General features: G+C 36.8%; 1 protein-coding gene across 3 annotated transcripts; it reads left to right on the top strand.

The window, feature by feature from the left end:
* The first annotated feature begins 57 nt into the window (after nucleotides 1–57).
* On the top strand, nucleotides 58–25,142 carry LOC139120849 (RCC1 domain-containing protein 1-like). 3 transcript variants are annotated; one of them, XM_070685445.1, is made up of 10 exons: nucleotides 58–280; nucleotides 1,437–1,469; nucleotides 2,085–2,135; nucleotides 3,425–3,504; nucleotides 3,701–3,881; nucleotides 12,659–12,943; nucleotides 18,007–18,160; nucleotides 18,850–18,971; nucleotides 22,791–23,282; nucleotides 23,692–25,142. In XM_070685445.1, exons 1-10 carry the CDS (start codon nucleotides 133–135, stop codon nucleotides 23,892–23,894), a joined length of 1,749 nt encoding a protein of 582 aa, XP_070541546.1. In that variant the 5' UTR covers nucleotides 58–132; the 3' UTR covers nucleotides 23,895–25,142. The 3 variants fall into 3 exon arrangements, with proteins under 3 accessions (XP_070541546.1, XP_070541547.1, XP_070541548.1); XM_070685446.1 differs by having other exon boundaries at nucleotides 63–280; nucleotides 23,670–25,142; XM_070685447.1 differs by lacking the exons at nucleotides 58–280; nucleotides 1,437–1,469; nucleotides 2,085–2,135; nucleotides 3,425–3,504; nucleotides 3,701–3,881 and adding an exon at nucleotides 7,763–9,553.
* The last annotated feature ends 7 nt before the right edge of the window (nucleotides 25,143–25,149 follow it).

Genomic DNA, 25,149 nt, shown 5'->3' with positions numbered 1-25,149 from the left:
TGTATCAAATACACGAAAATTACCATTTGTTTTATATCTAAGGAAGAAGAAAATTATCACATACAGCGTAAATTGAGTGCGAGAGAAAGTTTACTTTCTCGCTGTGCATTCTGGATCGTCAGGTCAAGGTTCATGGTAGTGTTCAGAGGTGAGGCGACACACGCATTTATCCCAGGAACTAGGAACATGTTTGCATGGTTGCTGTTCCCGCTGTCACTTCTATGTCTCGTCTACGCGTGTCAACCCCCTGACTGTGACAGACCCGACTGTGGAACATGTGGTAAGTTAATCAGTCACTGTGTTGATGTCGATCTCTGAACGACATTCAGTTCCTTTGTAATACATTACTACTAGTTCGACTCCACCGGTGCAGTGCCGACCGCAAAAACAGAAATTACGTAACTTGTCTACATTTAGCAGTGTATCACCATATTCATTTAAAAAACTTTCTCTTCTCCCAGAAATTATTGGAATAACCGATTATTTTCTTCCTTGCTTTCATCATTTAATAATCACGAATTTATCTCATGTTTTGCCTTAGGGCCTAATCTTTTCATTTATACGAAAATAAGGATTACGGCGTGATTCTTTTGATACAACATTGTGCCAATACATTAAAACATTTGTTGCCAAATGGGCAAATAAACATATTACTCACTATTTTATGGATAAGTTGATAATGGATAAGTTGATAATGGATAAGTTGAAAAGCCCAAATGTGTTAGCCATGATTGAATGTCTTTTGTTTGCGCACAACATTTCTTCCAGAATTATAAGCATTATTTTTTACTTCCATACTGTGGGATTGCAAAGATATGTTTTGAAGTCTATTAAGCTAGATATTAGTGCCCATAATCATTCTTTATTACTAATAAATGAAAGTTGACCCCCTTTCCTTTATATGGTTGTTGTTGGTTGCAGGTGTGTATTAATTTGGAATATTGCGACTGATTCTGATTATAAAGTACACAAGGTAGCCAGGATACTGTGTGAGAGTATAGACCAATGACCTTGCTGAGTTACATAATACACTATGTATAAAATTATTAAACAAAGCTGAAAAGTAATGAATTGATTGACAGTTGGGAATTTCATACCGAGATAATGATGAATTGCTAAAGCATCTGTAACTCTGTATCATCAAACTGGTCTGGGAAATGATTAAAAGTGATGGATTTTTTTCAAAAAATACATGTAAAACTCAAGTGAAAGCAACAGTGGTGACAAACATAACACTGATATGGAACAGGATTGGCAGATTTGATATATTGTTTTGTTCTGTTTCTTTAAAACACAAACTTCTACAGTCAAGCCCTGCACTGAGAAACTTTGCAAGTAAATGAAATCAGTATGAAAGCACTTCGGTTTGATCCATCACATTATCACATATTGAATTATCAATCTGGAATGATTTGTTGCCATTGTCTCCATTGCAGGAAATGCTTGCTGCACATTGGAATTTTATTTTGGTAAGTCAGCTGAATTTTAACAGCAAGAGATCCTAGAAAAACATTTCAATACTAAGCCTGCCATTATACAACTAGATTTGAGAATCCAGATATTGTTTCAGCCAGGCACAAAAAGGTCTAATTCAACAACTTCTTACATCACCTTCATCAGTTATTTTGTTAAGAGTTACTGGTATGTGTTCATATATCAATATTTATGATTAATTGCCAAGATATTTCATTGTTATTTACATAAAGACTTTTGTTTTGTGTAAATAACATAAAAAGACAAATCTCTTATGATTTCATAATTTTTTATGTCGTTATGTTCATATCATTCGAGTTACAGGTTCAGACAAATGTAAAATCAATGATATCACTTTTGATCCAATCCAGTAGAGCAGTGAAGGCTCTTATCTGTGCAGATAGCAGAATGTATTTCTTAATCAAGATGAAGAAAGCAGTGATAATTTTTTTCTCTGGAGCTGACAAGCTCAGTTCATTTCTACAGCTTGTGAATAATGCAAAATATGCACAGAAACCGTGTGATGATCAAGTTCCTTCCCTTTGTAATGAATTATGTCCAGGATGAATCATAAAAAGTCGTCAATTCTCTGTTTACTGCTTCCTTGACAGAAAAACAACCAGATGACATGTATGATATGATGGTACATTACTTGCAGAAAGGTAATCATAATTGTGTAAATATGTAAAGTTGTGTTTTAATCTGTACTTAACTGCCTTTACCCAATGGGTTATAGTTGAAATGCCTTGTGTTTCTAACAATGTCAAATTTGTACAAGCTATAAAATAAAGCTGTTGCATCAAACAAGTTTTACTTTATTTGAGGTTACATTTTGATAAGTGATTGTTACTTTGAAATACAGTACAACCAACAAAAATGCATGGACAATCTTTTAATAAAATTACAAAAATAATCAAGTTTGATAAGTATATCATGTATTTCAGGAAATTAGTGTTCACCGTGACACTAATAGAATCTCACACCCCCAAGGACCTGGGATCAGATTTCTCACACTAGTTCGGGATATTTTGTCTCACACTCGCCTGTGGCTCGTGTTGGGGATATTTTGTCTCACACGAGCCGCAGGTGAGTGTGAGACAAAATATCCCCAACCAGTGTGAGAAATCTGATCCCAGGTCCCAGGTGTGTGAGATTCTTTTTCTCACATGACCACAAAATGCGTTAAATTCACATTGGAAACGTTGAACATTATTATCCAAAATCGTGACAACTCTGTCATTTGCCACTGTACTCTGACCCACTTACTTTGTAAGTTCCGATTCGTGTTTTACTTGTCATGCCATTGGATAACATTTTGCGCGTGGAACGAAACAGACTGTCTATCATCCAATCAGAGCTCGTGTAATATTTACTGCAGAGTGTCGGACGATTTCTGAGAGTGTGGGATCGATTTTTCCCACACCGTCAATCCCACACTCCCAGCGGCCAGGAATGTGAGAAAGAATCACTCCCCTATCTGCCAAGTCAGTTAACAGTAGTATTGATCAAAATCTATACATACTTTCACCTTTTTGGCTTGGTGTGTTACAGTATAGGTTTGGTCAGTAAAATCATATTTATATCTAGGTGTTTGAGCTGAGTGGCCTTCAAATATTCAAGTTTTTCTTACTATACAACATATGAGATGATTGTGTTATGCATCATTGGTTATTGCAAATTTGACCTAATGGTGAACTTGGCAGGATAAGAGCAAGTTAATAATACAAGCATTGAGTTGAATGAAGGGCCAATGGTTTCAACCAAAATGAAATGACACTAACAAAACCCAATAGGAAAGCTAGATAAAGGTTTGGATTAAAAAGTTACTTCACCATATATATGTAAAGAAAATAATTGAATGCATCAGAAATACTATCTTAACTGTTTTTGAAAATGATCTTCAGTGATTATGACCTTAAAAAGTCCAAAAAGTCCTGTTTTCTATTTTCAGGTGGCGCTGATGACAGATATAAATTTATTGGTGGATCCGATTTACGACAGTACAACGTAACAGCTCAGTTTATACTACAGGTAATATATATTATTGGCTTTTTCTATTGCAAGCAAAAAATATTTTATACTTATATCAGCAGTGTTTTGATCTTTTGAAAACTAATAACCATAAATCTACGGTAAAACAAAATATCTTTTTTGCATACAGAAATCAGTTTGCATCATTGTCATTGCATTTCTTTGTGACATAAATTTTACGTAATATTTTTTGCAGGGCCAGCACACCACCCTAGTGATGCATTACAATGATACATTGAATTTTGCTTTATACTATCAAGACTCGGAGCATATGGCTGGCACAACTGTACGTGCATTTTCTATATCAGATATTGCCGGTGCTTGGTGTGATCAAGGCCAAAACTATAAAAATCTGGCTGGCTACATGAAAGGTTTAGGTGGGTCAAATTTGTTTATTCAAGCTATGTGTTGAAAGTAGAAGATGGCCGTCCAGACTTTTGAAAAAGAAGTTTGTTGAAAGTATCCAAGCAAGAGGTTTAACCTCTTCACCCCCATTTCCCTGTAAACAGGTCCACAATCACCATAGAAATTGATGGGTTTGGGACAAACCATGGTGGTGAAAGGGTTCATAAGGCAGTAGAAGACAAAAGCACCAAACCTAAATTGGAAAATATTCAGTTTCAGCTCCATTTCTATATACAGTCATCTGCCAGCTTAACCATTGAATCAAATGTGATAAGATTGTTTTAAAGTTTGCTGTCACAGGGAAGCAGACTTAATAAAACATATCCTGCAAAGATGTCTTATTTTTGTGCAGCTTACTGTATCCAAACAGCTTACTGTGTCATAAGAGCTTAATTGTTGGTTTTCTTCGTTGGTTTTCTTTAAGTCTGTGAACTTTACACATTTCCAAGACTTGTTACTACGTTTACTACATACAAAGAAATCTGGCACAACAAGCTAAGTCTCAACCGGCACATCAGTTGATTCCCATAATTAAGAGTATTTTATGTGTCTATTTTCAGCCTCCCTTCCAAATGAAAACACTGAATTGTCATGTGAAAAATAGACAGCTGTATTAGTCAATCTAGTGAAGATATTCAGCTGTATTAGTCAATCTAGTGAAGATATTCAGCTGTATTAGTCAATCTAGTGAAGATATTCAGCTGTATTAGTCAATCTAGTGAAGATATTCAGCTGTATTAGTCAATCTAGTGAAGATATTCAGCTGTATTAGTCAATCTAGTGAAGATATTCAGCTGTATAGTCATCTAGTGAAGATATTCAGCTGTATTAGTCATCTAGTGAAGATATTCAGCTGTATTAGTCAATCTAGTGAAGATATTCAGCTGTATTAGTCAATCTAGTGAAGATATTCAGCTGTATTAGTCAATCTAGTGAAGATATTCAGCTATATTAGTCAATCTAGTGAAGATATTTAGCTGTATTAGTCAATCTAGTGAAGATATTCAGCTGTATTAGTCAATCTAGTGAAGATATTCAGCTGTATTAGTCAAGCTAGTGAAGATATTCAGCTGTATTAGTCAATCTAGTGAAGATATTCAGCTCAAGGACTACAATAAAAATATCGGCAGGTGCAACATATGTTGAAAGTCAAAAATAAGTTTTAAAATTCTATTGATGCCTGGTTGTACCTTGGACGATATCTACAATACCTACATACTCAATTTAATCAACTTTTTTATTGAATTTCCAGGTATCAGTTTTACTGAGAAGACAGTCAGTGGTTGTCCTAGGACATAGCACAGTGATAGGATGCATGTCATCTCTTTATGGTACCTTGCATGACATAATGGTGCCTTGCATGACATAATGGTGCCTTGCATGACATAATGGTGCCTTGCATGACATAATGGTGCCTTGCATGACGATGGAACCCTGCATAGCACATGAGATTGTACCTGTTGTCCTTTTGCTTTCAGTTGAATTTTATTGAAAATTTACACTGAATATTGTAATAAAAGTAATTTATCTTGAAAAACCCATAAATCTGCATCATATGTTCACACTGGAGCCATCAACAATTCTATATTCTAAGAAGATGTCACAAAGTGAAGGAGGGTGTTATAACCAATGATCCTTTGACATCTTTGAAGAGCATTTTTTCCTGGACTCTCAGTTTTGAGCATTCAACAGGTGCAGTCCAAATCTTTGCCAAGATAATATGAATTATTTAGAACTCAAATCATTTCACCAGAAGGCAGTAAGCCAAGGAATTCCTTTGAAAAGGCCCTTTGGTTAGTATGAATAGCTAGACAATTGATTTCTAAGTCCAAAGATTAACCTTGATTATCGTCCTTGAAATAAGAGTAGTACATTTACATAGAGAAACTTTAAGTCCCATGCTGCACCTGATATCAGCCTGACAATAAATCAAATATTACAATTTTGAAAAAGCCAGAAAACCTTAATTTATTTCAGTTCATTGAATTCTACCTCATACTTATATGAGTTATCTCCTCTCAACATTCTCTGATCACTTTTGTTGAATTAAAATCATGTACTATTTAAGCAATAAAGCACACCCAGTGATGGCATACCACAAGATTTTGACCAGTTCACGACATATGCACTCGCTATCGCTCGTGCATATATGAAGTGAACTGGTCAAAATCGAGTGGTATACCTTCGCTGGTTGTGATTTACTGCTATTATATCATAACAGTATATTGAAATTCTGATGTTGAACATCATGGAGTTTTGCTCAAGCTGAGAGCTTGCGTGTATGCCAGCCGTGGTATATCGCCAATATACCACGGTTCTTTTCACGTCTCGACCAATCAGATCGCTGTATTTGCACCATCAATATACTGGTATGATATAATAGTGATTATTCAATTACATCGTTTTGAGACAAAAATTTTACTTTAATTATAACACTGTTGTTGCAATCGACTAATGAAATTTTCTCAATGACTGATTCCAGCAGATAATTGCAATGACTTTCTGGCAAAGGATAACTGTACTGGCTTTTAGTTCATTTATCTGGTTTTACATTGGTCTATGGCAATAACTTTCTTTGTTTACCTTTAGTACATCAATAGTTGGCACAGACAAGACAAGGTGTACACATGTTGCTGATATGTGAATATGTTTTCAGTATTTTAGACAAGAGGTGACAAACAAGTGAATGAACAATTTGTTGCAGAAAGATGGCAAATGATAGTATTATAATTTGTAAAATTTAAAAAGTTCAACAACAGTTACCTTTCAGTGTAAGAAATTATCAACCAGTTGATTTTGAGACATTGTTACTTAGGTTTTTCTATTCATAAATACACCTAGGTTATTTTCAACAAAATTAAAATTAATACAGGACAGTGAAAGCTGACAGTGTCATTATATACCCCCAACTACAATTTGAAAAGTTTCTCTCCCCTGCCCCATTGTAGTTCCCTCTCCCTGCTCCCCACAAAGGAAATTCACCTTGCCCTGCTCTTCACTAAGTAAATATGTGGGGGATTAGACTGTGTTTGCTATGAAACTATGCCTGAGGGGGTGGGGCAATTGCCTCATATTCATCCCCTAGTCACTTTCACTGATAAGCACAGCCTTGGAATTTATGCTAAAGACTACTTTCCAAATCCCCCACTTTGCCCCAGGGGGGGGGGGTTGACATTGACTGCCGCATAAAGCATATCCTTACAGAACACCTTGCTCCCAGTCTTTCTCTGAACAGTCATCTCACTTTGTGTGAATATATTTGTTGGTTTGCTTGCTCAGGATTCTGTGATTGAACCAATAAATGTTTAAAGGGAATAATCTCTGCCACATCCAAATCTTTCTCTGTCTATGATGTGTGCACTCTGCCGGCACTGGTTGGGCACTTTTTTGGAAAAAGATAAATTTATTCCAACAAAGTGGCAAATAAAGTAAATCTACGTAACTGTGAATGTGTCAAGTGAATGACCCAAATTACAAAGCATATTGTATAAAAAAACCAGCCATTTAACTAAAGAGAAGGGAAAGAGAAATATAAAAAAAAACTATAAATATACACTAAAATGAGACGTGTTCAAGTGTTTCCTCTATCACTTCAATTAAAAGTGTTGGTCGTGCTTCCTGTGACTAGGCCTTTGTAAAATATCTTCCAATCATCATTTACAGTATTGCTTACACTTCCTGTTGAATTTAGATGACTGAATAAAGTAGCTTTGTAATTGTCAATGAGAGTAATATTCTCAGCCCATTTTTGACCTTTGACTTCAAGCCATTTCTTATCAACTGATTTCTAATAAAGTGTCTTGGTTTTCACATCACTTTTGTTAGACCATTCTCTATAAGTCTAGAATACCACAGCTCTCCTCATTTTGGATGTTTGAACTGATGATTTGTTTCCAGGAATCTGGAATTGAATTGAAGAGAGTTTCATACTCTGTCTTAATTTCCTCTTGCACATTGTCTATTTGAACCTCCTCTAATTTTTGCAAGTATTTCCCATTGTTCAAGCCAGTCATTTCTGTTATCATTCCAGATATCTTTAAGCCTTAAAATCACACTTTTCAATCCCAGGTTCTCGCATTAGTGGAGTTCTCCCAGTCAAACGCCTGGCCAGTACGATGTTTGATTTCTATAACATTGATTACACAAACTGATCTCAACCTTTTGTCACATTTTGCTAATCCTGCAAACAGAGTTTATGCAAGCGTTAGATTGACGGTCAAATTGCCAACGGTCATTGCCCCACCACAAACGCTTGAATTTCCTAAAAATTGTCTTTCCAGTCGCGTTAGACTTGGAATATAACCACAGAGTTCGATCGGCAGCAACTTCGCGCTGACCGCTTGGCAGTCTGTCTGTGTTTTTGCGGCCGGGGAAAACTAAAAAGTTGCATTTTCTTTTGCGTGTGCCTAGCCTAGCGCCTGCGTGTTGCCTGTTTGGTGTCCACTTACACAGTGAACGCCGCTATAACTTGGCGTCCTTTTAAAGGGAGGCTCCGCCTTTAAAATCTTACTCCTTTACCTTTTTCATAGAAGAGGACACTTCCTTTATTCTTTATGCTTTGATTATACCCCAGAACTTCACACTGTATTGGGATAGCTTGTTGTTGACTTTAAGCTTAAGATGGAGATAGTGATAATCACTATTCAGTTTGTTGTCCCAATTTGGCTGGGCACTTTTTTTTTTTTGAAAAAGATAAATTTATTTCCACATAGTCACAAATAAAACAAATCTACATAACTATGAATGCATTAAAATTACAATGCGTCTTGTCTGAAGACAAAAAACCCCAAATAATTAGCTGTTTAATTGCAAAGATCATCATATGAATGCATTCAGGATGCATTCTTCTCCTTCAAGTCTTACAAGGCTTGAAAACTTTGTGATAAAATCCTCAGTTTTGTTCATCATCTTATAAGTGAAATATAATGTATTCATCCATGAGGAGAGATAACATTTCAATTGCATGACATAGGATTGAAGGGAAACTTTAATCCCATCAAGAGTAACCGAATTTCGAATATTCCAAACTGTATATTTTACAAAGGAAGTAATACAGTAAATAATGTCACAATTTGGCTGGGCACTTGGAACAGTGGGACAGGGTGTAGCGCCCTCAACGACGGTGATCCAGCCCGGGCCTTAGCCTCAGGCCACAAATCCCAAGCACTCGAAGCCGGAAGTAGAGCAGGCCGGCTGCAGACCACCACCACACGAACACTGACCACTTGGTTATTCTTTGGCGTATGCAGAAGTCGATGGTTGTGGGTCATCGCGTTGGCCTTACGATCTACGTACGCAACAGTCTGACGTTCTTTTTCCTCGATATGGCAAAAGACTCAGGCAAGACTAAGCTAGCTAATGGTGGGGGCTGTGTTGGTGGACGCATGGAAGTAGGGACCGAGTTTCCTACTTCCACGGAGGACGTGAACTTGTCCTGATAAACACGGTGTATGGCAGTTTTATGTGCGTATGAATTGAAGATAAGTCATGAAAATATTTGGCTTTGGTTTCAATGGCTTCGGTCAACTGGATCGTAATGGTGATGAATGCATTCTGCATCCACAAGAAATGGATATCCACGTACCCGATGATGAGTATGTTGCCATGGTAACAGCGTGTTGGAGTACAGTTTGTGCTGTCAAAGGTATGAGGGGATTTAACAATCTGTAAATTTTTCAGCAAATGGTGATATACCACCACTGGAAGACGGGTATTAATATACGTATGTGATGTTTTCTTGTCATCATGAAAGGGGCAAAAGTTGCTCCACCTTGATCTGCCTTTTTGATGTCAAAAATACATGGTGGAATACTTGAATTAAAGCCAGTCAGTGTACAAAATGATGTAGATGCATCACTTCAAAAGTGTCAAAAATAAACCCTTTGCTGAAAGTGAGCGGATGATTTTGTGTATGATGTCAAGCCAAATGAACTACATTTACTCCACTTTGAACTAATTAAGGTTTCCTATGGCAAATATTGCTACATATTGCATATTGTGAGGGAATATAAGGACCGTCCATTAAGATCTCAGTAAGAAAAGCTTACATGTCGTTCAACTTACTGTACAGTGTATATTGAACCATGCATAATTATGACAGATCTGATCAACATTGAAGTTGATTTTATGCTGCTAGAGATCTATAATGTTTCTCTGTAATTTTAACTTTGGCTATGGTTGTTTGTAGCTGTCCAATATTTCAGCACGATTCAAGTAGTCAAACAATTCAGACAACTTTTTCATATCAAACAAAAATCTCGAGAAAGAGTGACCTTGTCCTTATGGTCCCTCCACACTTTTATAATATGGAGTAAGTTAAGAATTGTCCTCATAGCCACTACCTGCTGTTTTGCCAATGAGTAAATTATATAGATACATCACAGAAGCTACTCCTAATCCTTTCCTAGAGTCTCTCATAACCCCTGGTTGGCAATGCAGCTTCTAACACATAGGCAGAGTGAGCTGTATTTGGAGGGCTACTATGTACATTAACTTTGAATTCAGGGCACTAGGAGGAAAATCATTTGATTTGTGGGAGTGGAGGATTTTAGGAAAAATTGTCCACAGGTACAGGAGAAAAACATTTGATCCTGTTATGGCTTGAGAAAAAAATATTTTCAAAAAAAAAATTCGCCATTGAATGTGCTGAAATCAGCACATTGAGAATCTTTTTCTGTCATATGCTGTGGAGCTGCGCTAATATTTTCAAAATTTGTAAGAATCATATCTTATTCTTTCACAGACACGGTAAAAACATCATTTGCAGTAAGCATCAACTAGTTTTAAAAGCCATATATTATTTCCTTATGTTTCTATTTATAAAATTTAGAAACAGCGTAAATGACATGTGGCTCACATTTGGTTCACTGTGGCTGGCCAGAGTGAGTATGCTTAACTAAGTTTACTCCTGGGAGCATGCATACCAGTTTCAAAGCAGTCGAACGAGTGATTTCAGAAAAAATGATTTTTTGACCAAAAAGGCGAAAAATTGCCCCAAATATACAAATATGGAAATATCAATTTGGAATTTGAAGAAATCTAACAGAGGCCAACCCTAGGATCATGCATATCAAGTTTTAAGGGAGTGGGACCACTGCTTTCAGAGAAGAAGAAGTTTTGGCCAAAAACGGAAAAATTACCCCAGAAATACAACTATACAAATTTTACCACAATTAGGAAGTCACCATAAAGAACCTGCATACCAAGTTTCAACCAAATCTGGCCTGTGGTTCCAGAGTTTAGCGATTTTTGCAGGATTTTTCTTTTTTTTACCTAATTTGCATATTTTTTACACTTACATGTTCATTTCAACACATTCACATCTCTACCCCTTGGTACACCTGTACACCAAATACTAAGATGGTAGGTGCTGAGGTTTTGGAGTTTTGATGTGAAGGGATGTACATCCAGACATCCACACATACCAAGATACATATACATGTACATGTGGCACTAACATTCATACACACACTGCTGACCTACCATATAGGCTCTCTTTGGTATATATAATAATACATATACCAAATGTGAGCTAAAACCAAGTATTTCCTTGCAATGAAAATACAAATTTTACAAAATACAAATTCTGTCTATTTTGACAATAAATTTCAATTCTCTGAGAACTCTCACAAAGGAAGTAGACAATTATACTAACTTGATGAAAAACAGCAATACCAATACTGAATTTGACAACCGCGCCATAACTTGACTTCTGAGTAGGCTACTGCACTATTAGACTACAGTCACCATCAATCTACTCAGAACTTTATGACAGTACAGTAGTTTGTACTACATACTGTAGCACATTGGAATAGATCCTGCCACATTTGAATGATATTTTCTTATGGCTTCTGGTACTATTATGATGACATGAAGAAAGGAACTCTGAGGAATTAGGAGTACAACACTCGCCAGCTTAAAATGGATTTTTACCAGTTGTCTCGTTCTCTCTTGTACATAAAATTTAGATAGCAGAGGCATGAATTGTAAGTTTATTACTATTTACTGGTGCTAAATTGCTACTTAACACACGATTCTGCTATTTTTGGTACAGAATATACCACGGTGACATGTTGATAAAATTATTATGAACTACATGCTAAAAACTTGGTTTTCAAGGAAAAAATTGCATTGCTTCTGCAGATGGACAAAATAATTTGCTACAGGATTGACAACAGAAAATAAAATTGCTACGGTACTATACTCATTGCTTCCATCCCCTGAAATCAAATGGTTCTTCCTAGCCTGGAACCAAGTCTCCACTATCGGCCTTTGTTCACACGCTGTCTGGCATCAAGGTCCACTTTATGCACCGTAGCATAAAAAACAGCTCATTTGAAAGTGACTGGTCTCCAGGAGAGACAATCATGTCACGGGCGTCCTTTGAAAGTCAGTCAGTCCAAATGTTCCTGTCATGATTGGTCTATGATTAAATGGTTGTCGCTTATAAACTACCCAGAGAACGTCTGCCATTTACAGGGAGTTAAGGTCAAACTACTACCCTATACGGTACCTATGGTGTATGTTGCAAAGTAATTCAAATATTGTTGGTGCATGGTGTACACTGAAACTATGGTAAATAATTGCCTTAAAATTGTAAACTTTGGTAAAATATGATATTTGCAAGACAGTTAATAAGCCACAATTAAACACTTGTTCAGTGATGATCTCAATGGCACCAGAAACTGAAATATAACTTTTCCTTTTACCAACTGTCATACCATTTTTGTTTCATTCTTACATAATTCAGGTGAAAAGCTTACTCTACAAGGCTTCTTAGACTGCAAAGCCAATCAGCAATGCACGCTTCAGTCACCATTTCAAATTCAACATGTTTTGCTTACTGAAGAAACACTGACAGTGATAGGAAAATCCAGCACACAGCAGGCACTGTACAAGCATGCAACAGATACGGTGAATGTTAAAATTTCAAAAGTGGTTATTGTCTGTGAAGATTTGCAGGGAGAGAATTTGCAGGAGGAGATCAAGCTTAGAAGCATTGTGAGCGGTGAACTTCATACAGTCGCTGTGACAGGTGAGTTGTAGCATATGGTATGAATATTATACTTTACTTATTTATTTATTTATTATGCTTCCTCACTGGCATTCAAAGATTACAAGACTGAACATAGACACCCAAAAATATTAAAAAAAAACTAGACTGCAAGAGAAAACCCCTTTGCACCACAGTTGAGCAATATATACAAAGTCAAGACTAAAACAGAAGCCAGTAAATGGTAGAGACAAACAGGTGTCAAACACCTCTAGCGCTGTCCCACCATACATCAAAAATGGAAAAAAAAAGTAAGTAAAACATCAAACATTCATTCACATGATAAAAACAGAGAAAATGTCAGATAAAATCTCACACAGGAGCAAATTACGTTGGATGGCAACTGTGACAGCGGCATGTTGTTATCCATGTACAAGTGTCATTGCAATTGAAATGAGTTTTAAATTTCTGCTGATAAAACAAATTTACTTTAGATTTAAAAAGAGATAAACTCTCTGAAGATCTGATGTGGGAATCCAACTGGTTCCATAAGGGAACAATTCTGTTAAAATAAGAACGTGTAAATGAATCTGTGTGGCAGGAATGAGATTTGAGTTTTAAATAGTCGTTACTAGATCTCGTACTGGGATAATTGGAAGTGGAACTATAAAAAGATACAAAGTCATCCAAATTTACATCACAAAAACCATTAAAACACTTGTAGAAAAATATTAGATCCGCTATTTCTTTTCTGTATGTTAGAGGCAGAAGGTTAAGTTTAAAAAGCCTGTCTTTGTAATCTAAATCCGCGTAGTGAAGGATATACTGAGTAGCCCTTCGTTGAAACCCTTCCAAAGCCTTTATATTCTACTTGGATGTACCCGCCCACAGACAACTACAATATTTCTTGCTGACTTATTTCTGTAATCATATGAAGCAGAGTTCCTACAATCTCTCTGCATAGCAGGGTCTAAAAAACTTGCAAGGCGATTTAACAACACGCACAGATATATTGATGATCTGATTACTCTAGACAATCCAGACATATCAAATTACGTACAACAATTTACCCTGATGAGTTGGAAATCAAAGAAACAACAGAGGGTAGGAACTCTGCTTTATATCTTGATCTGTTCCTACAAGTAGGTACTAATGGGCTACACACTAAGCTGTATGACAAAAGGGATGATTTCGATTTTGAAATCATAAATTTATCCCCACTTGTCAAGTAATATTCCGTCTGCACCTGCTTATGGTGTGTACGTGTCTCAACTTCTCAGGTATTGTAGGGCTTGTGATTCCTACATAGTTTTTCAACTGAGACACATCTCATTGGCATCAAAATTAGTGAGACAGGGATACACAACAACAAGTCATCGTTGATGACACAGTCCCCGCTTGTCCATTTTGTTATAATCTTTGGTGTCTAGGTAGCTGTGGTCTAGGTCGCCGTGGAATGACATTGATGCAACGGGTGCATCAGGCCTGTGACTTGCATAATAAAGTAATCTGAGGAACGTTCAATAAAATTGACCTATCTCTGCCAGTAATGACCATTGAAGGAACTTTTGATTACATCACACATAACGATGCCCTCACTGCCTCTAGTGTCATGACGGCACATCTATATCACATGGTTTGGTGGAATTTTCGAAATGCTATGGGATTGGTATGTTGTTGTAATCAGCCATCAGCCATTTCGGATCATATAATGAAACAATTTAATGTGCACAAGAATGCAGCCATAGTATTTTATCTTCGTATCACGTTTGAACAAAATCAGTCCATCGAGGGACAGTGACCCATGTTTATGTTTCAAAGACATAAAAAAATCACACCAAAATTGTAATCAAATGGCTGTCTCTTGACCATATGGATCATAGCACAAAATTAGTAGACATGCATATGTATGCCATAGTACTTTATCTTTGTACCAAGTCTCAACAACATTGGTTAAGGAATATTTGCATATAATTAAGCCTCAAAGACATGAAAAAATTCAAAAATGACCATTGGGCAGAGATATTGGAAAAAAATTTACAATCTGGCAGCCATATTGGAACATGTCACGAAGAAAATTGACATGTATGCCATAACCCTAACCCTAACCCTAACCCTAATTCCTGATCTAGCCCAGGGTCACTGGCCTCCAACATTGATTACATATCTTCCCTTGCCATCAATATTACGAGCGATGGTAAAATATGGACAGTTGATAGCCGGCATTTTAATACATGATTGTTGCGTTTTTGATTGTTCGATCACTGGTGTCTTTATCTATGTATTGACTATAGAGGGCGTATATCGGCACTTGAGGTCCCTAACTTGATGGTCCGACTTGACATTCCTTCTGCCATGATTGCTTGATTGCTTACGCATATGATCACATAACAAGTGGAATCATTGCGCACCCTGTTTTCCACTGATGACATTCTGATTCTGAGATCGAAGTTTTTAAGTTCAAGATTCAGATAGAAATAAAATAAAATTTCTAAAGCCTTTTAAAATCTAAATTATATTTTATTTATCAGTATATTACATCTAACTTTGAAAGTTGTGAAATTAGAATCTCAAATCTGCGTCCGAAGTTATAGGATCTGAGATCTGAATCTGAAGTGATCTGAGGATCTGAATCTGAGGATCTGAAAAGTCAACTCTACCCCTGATACCACCACTAATTATCAGTGGTTCAGGATGGTACTACTTAAATTTGTTAATCACAAATGCACCATAGACCTGGTAATGTATTACCTGGAATGGAAATGATTATTGGACCAGTTTAATGTCATATTACTATTATAGACTTGCTTATTATTTTTTGTATATGATTATTCCAAACCAAGGTGGAGGAAATATCCGGAAGTCAGTAATTGAATGAACATGATGTAAGATGGTACCATCCATGCTATATGAGTAGATAATGGGTTTTTTTACAACAAGTAATTGAAATAATTTGACACTTGATGGGGTCAAAGCAAAGGTTCCAAGTATTACTCCACTTCAGTAAGGAATTAATATCGTTCTGCAGATACTCACAGTCAGCAACACTATTTATAACTCTATAACACTTTGAATCACCAGCAAACAAAGAAGAGTAGAATTTTCGACAACCCAGGGCATGTCATTTATATAAAGGACTAAAAGAAGAGGTCCTAATATTGACCCTTGGGGAACTCCCGAAACAACCGGGAGCCAGTCTGAATGAAGTCCTTCTACAACAACTCTCTGCTTTTTTCCTGATAAGTAAGCCTGTAACCATGTTAAAGATCTTAGTTTATGAATTAATAACTGATGAGGAACACTGTCAAAGGCCTTTGAAAAATCTAAGTAAACCATATCAACTTGACCAGCCCTGTCCAAAGTAGAACCAATATCATGAAAAATTTGCAAAAGCTGAGTCACTGAACAACGTCCCTTAACAAAGCCATGCTGCAGATGATAGATGTGATCCTTTATATTTGGAAAAATGATGTTAAAAATAGCCCTCTCCAGAACTTTACTACATATGCTTAATAAGGATATTGGTCTATAATTGTCAACTTGCTGTTTATCAGACTTCTTATGAATTGGAACAATGTTAGCTGTCAACCAGTCATCCGGCAAAATACCTGTTGTAAGTGATAAATTAAAGATGTAACATAGTGGTTCAACTAGTTGCCTGGCACACTGTTTAAGGACAAGTGGAGAAATACCATCTTGGCGGACTGCTTTACAAACATCAAGGTCGAGAAGGATGTTAAGAATGTCATCCCGAGTAACTGAAATATTTCCGAAAGAGAGATTCTTGAAAATGGAAATACCAGGAAAAATAACATGAGGATCAGACTTAGTAAAAACAGAATAAAAGTAGTTATTGAATATATATATATATATATATATATATATATATATATATATATATATATATATATATATATATATATATATATATATATATATATATATATATATATATATATATATATATATATATATATATATACGGTACTACTAATCAGCCATAGGGTGTCATAAAAACTCTTTGAAGTCAGCATTCATTTGGCAACGAGCTACAGCTGAAAGGCACACTCCACTCATTTACTTGGGATTATATTTTAGATTCTGCCAGGGAGATGTCACTTATTACATAATACCACTACTGAATGGGATCTGGGTGTGAACGAATTCCTTAACAGTCAATGAACTTGCATTGTTACTATTGAATGACAGGAAGACCACACCTTTTGATTTCTGTTTATTACGCCAGGTTTTGACATCCTCAGCGGTCAAAGTACTCACCACAATCAATGACCACCTGCCGATCTTCATCATGGCTATCTTTGAAAATTTGTAATTTCAGATAGAATGGTCAGACACCTGTTTTATCTCACTCCGTCCTCCACATAATTCTGATTTCATACCAGGCATTACATGCCCTTATAAAATCTCCAATTTCCAAGTAACAGTGGACAAATTGAATGTTATTTGTCAAATCTGTGCTTCTACAGAACAGAATAGTTTCCATGGAACTTCCACTATCCCCTACATTACAATATCAACTTTGTGGGCTGAATTTATTTCAAGGTCAATTTAATATATGAACCTTGTAGTCAAAACTATTGCAAACTTTTATCACTTCATATTTGACATTATACCTTCTACATAACAATCATCAGTATTGTAAGTGTCAGTATTTCTTTTTGAAATATCAAGTATGCACCTATATATTTCATGTGTTTGAACCATATATGTAGACAATGGCCTAAAACAATATAAACTATACTTTGACTGAACATATCGTACCATGACCAGTGAAGTATCTACAACATCAGATTACCATATACAGTATAATACTTTCTGTACAGACTTATCAGAACACACATGTAATGTTGGAATTATTTTCTCTGCAACTCTTGTTGCTATGTATGGTAGCTTGCACTAGATTAAGTCTACAGTAATCATTAGCCTCATACATGTAGATGTTAATTGCATGAAATTGTTAGCCTCAAACATGTTAATGGCATGACATTTAATGAAACATTTGATTATTCTAACTTTTGATTGCAGTGACCCTATTATTTACAGTGTAATTATAACAATCCATAATTTCATTGAACTTCTTTCAGATGATCAAGAAGTTGGTGAAATTACACACATCAATAACAGCTTGATCTTCAGACCATTGCCTTTTCAAACAGCTGTCAATCAAGTTTGCTGTGGCAAAGAGCATGTATTGATCTTGACTCTTGGTGGAGACATCTATACCTATGGCCTTGGCAGGTAATTAATTTGTCATGGTGTACAGTGTAAATTGTGATGATGACATTGCAATGGTACTGTATGTGAAATGCAGACAACTGTTGTCTTACAGATCTGCTGTTATAATCAGCTGTGTATTTTACATACTGGTATCTATAGAATGCAACATTTCTTATGGAAAGTGAAATACTAACCTTACTTTTTAAACATTCAAAGTGATTGAATGTTTGCATAAACTGGAGAAACTTTTAGGCACGCACAGATGAAATTGTGGATAGTGTAGATTTATTTTCCTTTGTAATCATGGAGATCTAGCTTTAACAGGAAAGAGACCTGTCTGCTTTCATCATGTCTAGAGGTAAAGAGATAGTCTACCCACAATAAATAAGTCTGATCAAAATCTGATGTATTAATTTTAACATGGAAAACGCTAAGCTAATTTAACAATCATTTATGATGGTATCTTGTCTTGGTATCTTTCTTGTTTGTTCTAGCCGTGGTCAACTTGGTCATGGAACCACTGAGAAAGAATTAAAACCTATAGATATCTGTCTTGTTTGTTCTAGCCGTGGTCAACTTGGTCATGGAACCACTGAGAAAGAATTAAAACCTATAGATATCTGTCTTGTTTGTTCTAGCCGTGGTCAACTTGGTCATGGAACCACTGAGAAAGAATTAAAACCTATAGACATCTGTCTTGTATGTTCTAGCCGTGGTCAACTTGGTCATGGAACCACTGAGAAAGAATTAAAACCTAGAGTGGTGGAGGCACTTCAAGGGGTTACCATGGCTACCATTGCTGCAGGAGGCTGGCATTCTGCAGCATTGAGTGGTAAGTAATAATTGTAAGCAATCACAGTTGATGTTTGATTTCCATTCTTTGAGACCTCTTATGTTAGCACTTGTCTTCAAAGTATGGTTTTCTTCGAGATTTTAGTTGAATTTGAAAAGTTACACAAAGCACAGAATACACAGTGAGGGCGTTGAGAGCAAGTTTTGGTCATCAGGGCTACTGATTATTAAAATCATCATTACTCCACTATAATGGTTCTAGTTAATTCTACCTCATAGTCTATGAAGTCATTGTTTTTTTAACACATCCTAATCACTCTAGATACTGCCCACTGTAATCAGCATCAGCGACTTGAAGTCTCCAACCTACCAGTAGGGTTATCTCTACAAATTGTCAGATTGTCAGATCTAAATTAGAGTCAAAGGACAATACTTTTCAAAAACTTAGGCCTTATGCATTAAGCCTTCCAGAACTGAACTCTATATATTATCAATGTATATGCTGGTAATTCCGGTATGTCAGCAGAAAGTCATCCTTGACTGTATGTATGTTAAACATTTGTATCCACCATTTGACGAACAGTTAAACTTTTGATCAAAACACATAAAATGCTGATTAAAATTTCATGTGTATTTTATTAGTTTATTGACACAGATGAAGTTTTAATAATAGATGTTGATCAGGTCTATCTTTGTATGCTATACACTCAAACTTGCAAAGTTACTTTCAAATTACAACCAAAAGGTTTTATAGCGTCACAGGGTTGTTCATTCATGCAGCAGAAGTTGACCTGATCGTTCACAGGCAGCCCAGACACTATTAATAAGCTTACTATTGAGTTTTTCTCAGTTTTCTCTATCCTTTTCTTCATGCTCTGACTGATCGTAGTAAATAAAATAAATGACTAGCCTCTAGCCTAACCTAGCCTCTTGACTCTTTATTTGTTTTACACCCCATTATAAGGACATTTATCTTTCATATACACACATCTTGTAATTAATTAGTCAACACAACTAATTATGCTAATCCGTGGATTTATCAGGAATTTTATGGGTTGGTCAACATCGTGAAAGATAGGAAAGGTTACTAAAACGGGAAGGTAAGAAGCTGTCCTGAAAGTTCAGAAATTACCAAATTGTGGCCAGTCATGACCATTTATCCAAAATTTACTGCAGCCAATGTATTTCAATGGCCGAGGACAGCCAGCTACTCTAATTTCAAACGTTCAAAGGGTCGTGAACAGTGCAAACCCTGCCAGTGCCTTGCCTGCAGCTCATGGCATGAGGACGTCCGTAAAGCAGGAAGTCAGAAGTTGAAACCTTTGACCTTTACGTTGCTTATATGTGGGCAAACTTGTAAACATTTTTCCCAGGACCGAACGTAAAGTTGGCATCATCCTCATCCTCAGCCTCAGGTGACCTTTCTAGCTGACGCTGAAAATGACGCTACTCAGCGTCAGCTTCAGCGTCGTATCCAAAGATTGCCAAAGTTACGCTACCCGATGACAGATAAATGATAAAATTCACCCATAAATAACTACTCCATTCTTTCTAAACTTTCTTTTTTATCTAAAACTGGTTTGCAGGTAATATTTATGGTTAGAATATCTCATACAGACTAGTTTTTTGGAAATGTTTGTAATTTTCAGTCCATGGATCCGTGGATGTGTTTGTTGGTATCCTCTCAACTCTTGCATTAAGATTTTCCAAAAATTGGTGCAAAAAAGGTAAACATGGTCCAAAATGTGTAAAAATTGCCACCATGAGAGGCGATATGAAAGCCCTAATTATTCAGAGGACATATAAAACAATTAACTTGTATAACTATGACTGAGGCCTGAAAAGTCAACATATTATACATACAACCTTTTAACTCTAAGGGCTAAGAATGTTGCATTGTAACTACATCATGAGAAACGGATTTTAAGAGGAGAGGTTAATAAATATTATGAAATACATACCCCACTGTGTTTTGATTAACATTTACAGTGATATGAAACTTAGAGCACATTTTTAAAGTCGTTTTTACACTTATCATTCCACCAGACGCATTCAGGAATAATTGGATCTGACGCCGGTGAAGCTGATGCTGTAGTGTCATCCTCATCCTCATTTTCGCGCGACCCCTGAGGCTGAGGATTAGGATGAGTATGACGCCAACTTTACGCTCATTTCCCAGGGACAAGTCTGATTTTGACTGGGGTCAAAGTTTGTGTGGTTAAGAGTGGCTCTCTCAATTGGGTGTTGTTGCTAAGGTTTTGTCTGCCATTCAGTTTGGCTGTGCATTCTCGATAATTTAGCAGTTTTTTTTCTCAGAAACATGAGAAAATTCGTTTAAGGTTCAAGAAACATTAATTTCTCTATGAGAGGAATATTCTAGCTCGTTGTATCCTTGAATTAAATTGGCTGATTTACTTTGATACAGTTATTTATGTGCTTTTGAGAACTCTTTGGGGTGGCGTACGGTAACAAGTGGAATGAGACGACAACATTTCGTTCATGGAAGGAAATCATATAGCAAGTACTTCTTGCGCTGGTGCAAATTCTACGAAATATTATAATATCAAAGATGTTTGCAATGATAGTTTACAAGGTTTCCTGTCTAAATTCGCGGAAATCATCAAGAATATCTAAAAATACTACACGTAATTATGACTACATTTTGTATGTGTAGAGAGGTGTTGTTTGTCGTTCCGAACATCTGTTCTACACGTACGCGGTCTGGTTATCACGTGACAAATACGCTACCTGTACTGATGATGGAACGTAATGACGTGTTAAACTAAACTTCTCTATAACGATATGTTACCGGCAGACATGGAGATAATAGCGAGTGAATAGAAATGACGGTTACTGGTTTAAAAAATTCACAATGCTGGCAAAAATTCTCCAGTGCGTGCTGCTGCTAATGTGTCACCATTGTGCCTTAAATCACGACGCGGTTTGTAAATTATACTTTGTATATACACTCCCAGAAAACAATGTCGACAATGTGAAACAGACATCTATATAATTTTGTTGAACAGCTCATAAAACGGCCACTCCAGCGATCTTTTTCTGCTTGGTCGGTCGATACTTTCTGGGTGGCATTTGTTACATGGAGCAAGGCCGTGTCTGCTTAGTTATGTTTGAATTCGGCGCTTGGCAAAGAAGAGCATGCTCGTTTCCAGCGTTCCTTTTGATCCAACTTCCCGTTTATTTTTGAATAATAAGCAGTGTTTGTTTGCACACATCATGAAAATATAAACGTCCACTAGGTTTACAGATGTCCTCGGGACATGTTTCCCAAGATCTTCATACCTTCTCCTTTTTCATTTACATCTCTATCTTTCCAATGTTGACCAACCCTTGATAAGTCCACGGATTAGCATAATTAGTTGTGTTGACTAATTAATTACAAGATGTGTATATATGAGAGATAAGCGTCCTTGTAATGGGGTGTAAAATGAATAAAGAGTCAAGAGGCTAGGTTAGGTTATATAACCATTTATTTTATTTACTCCGATCAGTCAGAGCATGAAGACACAGTCCCTCTATCCATAGAGGGACTGTGATGAAGAAAAGGAGAGCAATTGATAGAGAAAACTGTGAGAAAAACTCAATATTAAGCTCATTAATAGTGTCTGGGCCGCCTGTGGATCGTTCAAAGTTTTGTGGCCCAGTAATCGGTTTTGCTTCATTGTCCAGCTATGGTGAGACATTATATTGCAGACATTATCGGTGACCGCCAACAGCACCAGAACTTCTCAGTAGCATCGGATGGTTGGTTTACTATGTGCCTTGACACATTCCAGTTTTATAGATTTTGTGAAAATGCTCCTTCCATGATTCCATGTTTCCACATTTCCTGTTTGTACAGCTATAGGAGATGTGTATATCTGGGGATGGAATGAATCAGGTCAGCTGGGACTGCCAATGAAACAACAAACAAACGGACCAGAGAGACATCAGTGTAGCCAGGAAAATGTTACAGATAAGACTGTTGAGAGAGATTACAAACTTAGTTTTCAACAAAAATGTTATCAGGAAGGGAGAAGTTTTCCAAAAAGGACTACAGACATGGAGATTCAATCTGTTTATTCTGAACACAAAAATGACAAATGTCATAGCTGTCATTCTGTGGTAGAGACATCACAAACAGAATTAGCCGTGCCAGAATCTGGGCCAACTTCAGTGAGTTTGAAAGCAGATGATGGAATGTCTTCAGGTGTGTCTGGCAATTCAGATAACAGTAGGGAAGACGTGGATGTCATTGTGCTATGCCAAATGTTTCCATGCTTGCTTGAATTTCCAGAAGAGGTCAATGTGTCAAAGGTCAGCTGTGGGTCACGACACACAGCAGCAGTAACAGGTAATGATGTAGACTTGAATGTAATGCCTGCTGAAAAGCAATGGCTTTCTAGGAGGGAAAATGGTAGAATAGTGAGCTGTTTGTGCCATTACTATGGAATTGCCTGCATTGCATGTACATGTACATTGGAAACTTCCTTGTACAGAATATCACAGAACCATACAGATTGAGAGTATTGTATTAACACTACCATTCTGAAGCATTTGTTCAAGCCAGTGTTTCATAAATTAGCAGTCCAAATGTTATTCATGTTCTGTGTATATGTAACTTCACCAATGGCTTCTGATAATTTGCAATTAGAAAAGTCCATGCTCTCTACTGATTAAATGTGAAATTCAGTTTCAATGTGAGTAATTCATGACATTTCATCATGCTACATGTTTGAAGCTTTAATCTGTCTTCATTCCAGAATCAGGAGATTTGTACACATGGGGATGGAATGAGTATGGTCAACTTGGACACGGCAATCATACCACAACTGATATCATCAAGTTAGTCCAGTATTTCCAACAGCATCATTACAAAGTCAGTAATGTCACATGTGGACCTTGGAACACATTGGTATCTGTCAATGCAGAGGCTAGGGCAATATGTGATGAAACTGAGCAATAATAACGCCATCACCATGGCGACTTGTGATACCTGCAGTCAGTGTACTATAGTGCCAGTAACCTTTAGGACTTACACGGCAACAAATGAAGAATCTTGCCACGGTTTCACCACAACTTCGCAAAATACTTTGTCAAAACTTGTACTTCAGTGAGGGTCAGGTTGGCTTAATCCTAGGGATCGAGTTTGTTCTAGTCTGTAAGAGGATTATGAAGGTGTCATAGCCTTTTGTTTTTCATTGAAATTGTAATCTAGTAAGTAAATTTCCTGGCAAGACAATGTGACGCCTGAACCATGCCTTTAAGTGAGAGTGAAGAACATTGGCAAAGGATTTGAAAGTGCAGGACTAGAGGCACTAGTAAATTATAGGAACTTTGTTAAAATGACTGGGAACTATGACACCTGTGTTTGTATTAAAAGTGTGAAAACTGAGTGTAGTATTTCAAATGCTATCAGCCTGAGGGTATTTTTACATGCAATGTAAGTAAGCTCACATGCAAAAATCTAATGCAATTGTCTGTGATTCAAGAAACTACCAGAGATAGCGGTAGATAAATGTCAATAACATGTAACAGATCTCATTGGCAGCATTGTAACCTTTGGTCCTATCAATCTAAGTATTGTTTGAAAGTCAAATATCTTTAAAGATATCAAGTGGGGTCATTTGAAGTAATTATTATCATCATGCAAGTTGTCCAATGAATGTTTTTACTCCGGTGAAATACTATGAGGTTATTATGAAAGTACTAAGTACTGCAAATGATGCATGAGGACATTGGCACAGCATATCGCCGGACGTGAAGTGGAGGGCGATGCACTGCACTAATATCCTCGTCCATCCTTTGCGGTATTTTCGTAGTAACCTTATTATTATACATCTGACATTCCTGACTGGGGCATCAAATTGTTAGATTAGTGACCGTTTTTGTGCAACGTCAACAATTTTTCTTCCGATTTTATCATCTCAGCGTGGAACGCTATCTTGGACGCACTTCTGCAAGTTTTGGAGTGTGTGCACTGCACACGTGAGCGTGCACGAGACATGTTCTGGCACTCGTCCAATGAGTCCCTTAAAACCGTTCAACAGTGAACGCGCAGATACAGCTAGCCACAGGGGATGGGGCGCCTTGAAACCGTATGTGTTACGGAACAGACGTTCCATACGGCTTTTTTAGTGCACAGAAAATTCTATTGTTCTCGATGGTACATGTATAATAAATTGCATTATTTCATCTTTGTTTTCCACTGTGATGACTCT

The sequence above is a fragment of the Ptychodera flava genome, chromosome 20 (assembly GCF_041260155.1).
Source record: "Ptychodera flava strain L36383 chromosome 20, AS_Pfla_20210202, whole genome shotgun sequence".
Lineage (NCBI taxonomy): Eukaryota > Metazoa > Hemichordata > Enteropneusta > Ptychoderidae > Ptychodera > Ptychodera flava.
This window is presented reverse-complemented; position numbering and strand designations above follow the sequence as displayed.